The following is a 5605-nucleotide window of genomic DNA, read 5'->3' as shown; positions in this document are numbered from 1 at the left end:
GCGAGTATGCAGCCCACTACACCATGGGGGCTCCTGAGCCATTGCAAGCAAAGGTCAAAACCACGCACCCTCCCACCACTCCCCCAAAAACCTCTTTGTAGGACTTCGTAGGCCGTGTTTGGTTAGTTAACAGCGCACTCTCACTTTCATATTGAGTTTCTCCAGATAACGGATAAAAACAGCCAGTCACTAAGCAGTTTAACAAAAAGGCTATAGTGTTGCTGACATCGGCTGCCCCAGATATGTCCTCGGTCCACAACTTAGTGCTTCTTGAGATTTATATATATATATAATCAGGATTTCTCAGCCTCAGTGCTAACGGTAGCTTGGCAGGGATAACTTTTTGTTGTGAGGGCCTGTTTTGCGCCCTGTAAAACCATAACCAAACTTACTGCCGTGGAGTTGATTCTGTGGGTTTCGGGGACCCCCTTCTCACAGGAGCAGAAAGCCTCATCTCTCTCCCGTGGAGCTGCTGGTGGTTCCAAACTGCTGACCTTGGGGTTGGCGGCCTGACTCTCATACCCCCTGGATGCTTCCTAGCACACAGAGGTGACGGCCCCCTCCCCAGTAGATGCCGGTGGCATCCACAAGACCCAGTAGCATCAACTAGTTGAGTTCCACTCATGACCACCCCGAGCGTGTCAGAGTGGAGTTTTCGGAAGTGACCTGAGTTTTCGGAAGTGACTTGCCTGGTCTTTCTTGCGAAGTACCTCTGAGTCGCTGCCAAGTGTTTTCACCACCTGCACCACTCAGGGACTCCGAGGAGGGTGATCACACATTACCAGAGGTAGCCCGAGGGCAAAACCACCTCTGGCGCCTGAGGTTAATGAGGGGAAGAAAGCAGAAGATGCTGTGTGTTGCTTCATCCAAAGAGTTCAAGGTCAGGATCAAATGTTTGCCTGAATGTCTTAATCCCCGCCCCCTCCCCCCAGATCTGTGGTATTATCTGGCACAAGGGTGGTAAAACGTAAAAACCAAAGGCACGTCCATCCAGTCAATGCCCATGCCAACACCCAGCAACCCCACAGGACAGGGAAGAACGGTCCCTGTGAGTTTCCGAGACTGAAATCCTTTACTGAGAATGAAAAGCCCCATCTTTCTCCCTCGAAGCCACGGGTGGGGTTTTTTGGTGTGTTTGAACTGCTGACCTTGCAGCCCCACACGTAACCACTCCCCCACCAGGGATCCTTACGAGGGCAGTCGGTACACACTGACTAATACCGTTTTTTGAATATCAGGGAGTGGGGCAAGTAAAGGGCTGAAACCCCCCCACCGTGTCTCTTTTCTGCGCACACCTTGGGGATTTGGGGACGTTGATGGTGCTTCTATTTAAGTCTCAGGTCTGGGAGGGGAATGGGAGTGTCGGTTCACATGTCCAAACCCTTCTTGCTTTCTCTCTCCTCCCTCCCTCCCTTTCTTTTTAACCTTGATTGCTCACATTGAAAACTAGGAGATGGCAGTGGTGAATTCCCAGGTGTGAGCGCTCTGGAGGTTTCCCAGCGACACCTGCTGCATTTCCCAGGAGAGCTTCAGAGGGTCCTTTCCAGGGGCCTGGCCCTTGCTGTGCACGGGTTCACAAGCGCTCCCTTACAGCACTATGGGTTCTGGGTTCGAGTCAAGGTGTGAGCGAGGGAGGGAGGGAAGCCCGCACAGGAAGGTTCTAGGCTGTGACCAAGAAGTGCAAAGCCCCCCACCCCCTTGGGGTGGACATTTACATGGTCAGGGGTGGGGCCCAGAGGAAACCCTTCCAGGTCCCTGGGCTGGTGCTCTGAGGAAGGCGTGAGGCCCTGGGAATCCTGTTCGGCCATCTGTTTGGGGAGAGCCATCTGGGTTGTGTCAGGGGACTTGACATGGTTTGGGGCCTCCTTCCGGGGCTCACCCATTCAGGCAGGTGACGGGGAGACCCACTGAGCAAGCACACGCACACAAATGCACTTCCTTCCAGTTTTCCACACCAAAGACCTTACGTTTGTGTTCTCATCAGTCCTCACCCCAACAACCCCCTGCTGTGCTGGGTGAGCCCTGGGAAGAAGACACCGTGGAACTGGTCAGGAAGACACCCGAGCCTTCCTGGCCACATACACAGCCAGCTCCACTAAATGACATTCCAGTGAAAGCTCACCCCCCAAAACTCACCCCCAACCTCCCAGGCCCTTCGCATACACTAAGCAAAGGAGGCTGGCCTTCATATCTCAGCCACGCATGCCACAAAAGATCTCCAGTGCCTCCTGCGTGCCAGGCACTGTGCTTAGTGGTTCCTGCCCTCAACAGAGTGACAAGGCGCCACAAAACCAAACCATTAAAGGCCGAGCGTGCTCAGAAGGAAACCGTGGAACTGGACAACAGTGAGGCCACGGAGGCCCTAGTTGAAGTGGTCAGAGATGCTCTTTGTAGATGCAGCCTGGGTGAGGGTGGGAGGGGCAAAGTGTGTGCCAGGCAGTGGGGGCACCAGGTGATTGCCGCCAGGGGCCAATGCAATCGGCGCTTTTCACACACCGTTCCCAGGAGTTCTCTAAGGCAGCTCCCGAGAGAGGTAGCTGTGACTGCCCCCCGCCCCCATCTTATTGAACAGGAAACCACCCTTAGGACAGGCTTATTGGCTTGTCCCCAATCGGTCGCTGATCAACAGCGAGGCCAGAATTAGAACTTGGTCTGTTGGCATCAAGACAAGTCCTGGTGGCAGTGGCACAGCCATTAAGTGCCCGGCGAACCCAAAGGTCAGGTGGGTTGCGCCCCAGCAACTCCGTAGGGGAAAGATGTGGCCAGAGGCGGTCTGCATACAGCCTTGGGAATCCTAGGGGCCGGTTCTGCTCCATCCCACAGTGAATCCTGTGAATCCGAGGAGACTCCACCGCAGAGATGTTACGTTTGACACTGGAACCCCTGACCTCCACGATGAATTGTTTGTATGCCTCTCGGATTGCTGTTAGAGACGGCCCCAACTCAGGGGGGGCCTTCAGAAAGGAGTCTGGGTGGTGGCAAAGTGGTGACGCTTTTGAAGCCACCTGCGGCCTCATACACAGTTACGGTCTCGGCAACTCACAAGGCAGTCGTACCCTGCTCTGCACAGGGTCGCTGTGAGTTGGAATCGACTTGATACCTGTGAGTTTGGTTTGGTTTGGTTTGGTTTGGTGTGGTGTGGTGTGGTTTGGTTTGGTGTGGTGTGGTGTGGTGTGGTGTGTGGTTTGGTTTGGTTTGGTGGCCTTCAGGGAACCCTCGAACAAGTTTGAATGTGAGTTCTGTGAGAATTTCCTGGGGACAGACGGCCTGGGCAGGGGTTGGGCTCGCAGTCATTACCTTTGTCTGGAAATCCACAAGCATTAGGAGGCTGATACTATCCAATTGTGTCTGAAATCTTTATTTTATAGAAGTGGTTTTTGACAGCGTGCGAGAAAAGGCAGTGATGCTAGCGGTGGGTCCCTTTGTGTTTATCAGTATTGCCGATGTGGTTCCCGGTCTTACTGCAAATGTCAGCTCTGTTAATGGGGGTTTGCTGCCCCCATGGAGGACACGTACAAGATGTGCGTGTGCCGTGTGTGCGTGTTACAAATCCGTCACTGTCCCGAGTAGCAGGAGCTTCCTCACATCTAGGCCTGGCGCTTCTCGGGCATGAGAGGTACCCATGTCGTTTGCTCAGTGCAGAACTCCCTTCCCACAAGCTCCCATCAGAAAGCGGACCGGTCTCAGAGCTGCACCCCATTGTCCCGACGGGGCTAAGATCCAAGGGACAGAACAACAAGGCTTGGTCTGGCCTGGGCCACCTTGGCAGTTTCTGGAGGATGAGACGCTGAAGAAGGGGGCCTCAAGACGAAAGGGTGTTACGGGTCTTTGGAGGTTTGCAGCCAGTGGTTGATTTCCTGAAACGGTGCTCTCCTGCGCCCCCCCACCCCCCAGTTTAAAAATCTTTTGTAAGCTCCAAGAACCAGATCCATTAGCTCAAAAGCTCCCTACCTTCGGGTTGCTGGGGACTCATAGCGACCCCCCCTCCCATGGGTTTCTGAGACTGTCGTCGTTTTCGGGAGTAGAAAGCACAGTCTTTCTCCGTGGGGGGAATGGCTGACCCTGTGGATGGCAGCCCAACACATAACCACTGCTCCACCAGGGCTGCTACTCAGAGCCATGAAAGGGGCATTAAAAAGGAAAAAGGGAGGGAAACGTGAAGGCTTTAACGTAACATCCTACGAGCTAATGCGGTGCTTGGATTGGCTTCCAGGCATCTCGGACGGTGATCCACAGCGCAGACATCACCTTCCAGATGCTGGAGGACTGGAGGAACGTGGACCTGAGCAGCATCACCAAGCAAACCCTTTACACCATGGAAGACTCTCGAGACGAACACCGGAAACTCATCATCCAGTGTAAGACGATTCCACCGGGGGTGGTGTCTTTTAGTTTGGGGCTTGCCTGCTTTGTAAGACGTTGGTAAATAACCCCATGGCATTCCCACCCTGTTCCTCCTCCCTGGAATCCCCTCCTTATTGTTTCTAGTAAATGGGTCCGTCCAGAGGGGAGGGTTCATTGATTGAAGCGGATATGTGTCAACATTGCTGGGGAGAAAGGGTTCTGGTGCAGCTGGGCAGCGCACAATGTCGCATAAAAGACTCCGCATGTGACCCTGAATGCCAGGCATAGTTCCTGGTTGTTGTTGGGTGCCGTTGAGTCCACTCCAAGTCAGAGTGACCCTGTGGGCCACAGAGCAAAACACTGCCCGGTCCTGCACCACCCTCCCAAAGGTGATGTTTGAACTCTTTGTTGCAGCCACTGTGTCAATCCATCCAGTCAGGGAGGCTTAGCCTTTCTCTTTTTCACTCTCCGACTTTACCAAGCCGGGTGTCTCCTCCCAGGCACCGGTCTCTCCTGCTAGCATGTCCAAAGTCGCGTGAGATGAAGTCTCTCCGTCTTCGCTTCTAAGGAGCATTTCTGGCTGAATTTCTTCTTCTGGTAGTCGACAGTGCTTTTCAGGATTCTTCACCAACACCATCATTCAAAGGCATCCCTCCTGCTTCCTTGGTCTTCCTCACTCACTGGCCAGCTTTCACGGGCATTTGAGGCCATGGCGAATACCCTGGCCTGGGCCAGGCTCACCTGAGTCCTCAACATGAGACCCTTGCTCTTTGAGACTTTAAAGAGGTCGTGGGCAGCAGATTTGCCCAATGCAGTACCTCCTTTGATTTCCTGACGGTTGCTTCCAGAAGCACTGCTTTGTGGATCCAAGGAAACGCCATCCCTGACAAGAGCCAAGCTCCACAGAGGTGGCATTTTATCAAATGTGTCTCTCAAGGTGTGTCAGCGGAATGGGTGCGTAGTTTTCAGTGGAGGGTCTCACAAGCCAGCCCACCTATTATTGCCAAGTAAAGAAACGGATTGTTCAGTCTCCTTCAATACGCTGTCTGTTGAGGGGGTGGATGACGGTTGACATGTGGGGACAGACATGGCATATAGGCTGCAGGTATACTGCTCCAGACAGACAGCATACAGCTGGAGTTAGTTGCTTATTCTTGTGCTAATGGAGCAGGAGGGCCCCAGAGAGCACTGCCCTTTGGAACACATGTCTGCCATTCCTCAAATACCCACCCCATTTGCAGGCCAGGGCAGGCAGCTCCCC

General features: G+C 53.7%; 1 protein-coding gene across 1 annotated transcript in view; it reads left to right on the top strand.

Annotated features, from left to right (window-relative positions):
* Positions 1-5605, top strand: part of RFX4 (regulatory factor X4) — a 204625-nt gene that overhangs the window by 153816 nt on the left and 45204 nt on the right. Inside the window, exon 11 of the mRNA XM_004700730.2 lies at positions 4214-4358. Coding sequence (XP_004700787.2) covers positions 4214-4358 — 145 coding nt within the window. The remainder of the gene's footprint in view (positions 1-4213; positions 4359-5605) is intronic.

Source organism: Echinops telfairi, unplaced genomic scaffold (assembly GCF_000313985.2).
Source record: "Echinops telfairi isolate 266 unplaced genomic scaffold, ASM31398v2 ScPeMD7_2;HRSCAF=8, whole genome shotgun sequence".
Lineage (NCBI taxonomy): Eukaryota > Metazoa > Chordata > Mammalia > Afrosoricida > Tenrecidae > Echinops > Echinops telfairi.
The sequence above is the reverse complement of the archived record's forward strand: the minus strand, read 5'-3'. Positions and strand labels throughout refer to the sequence as shown.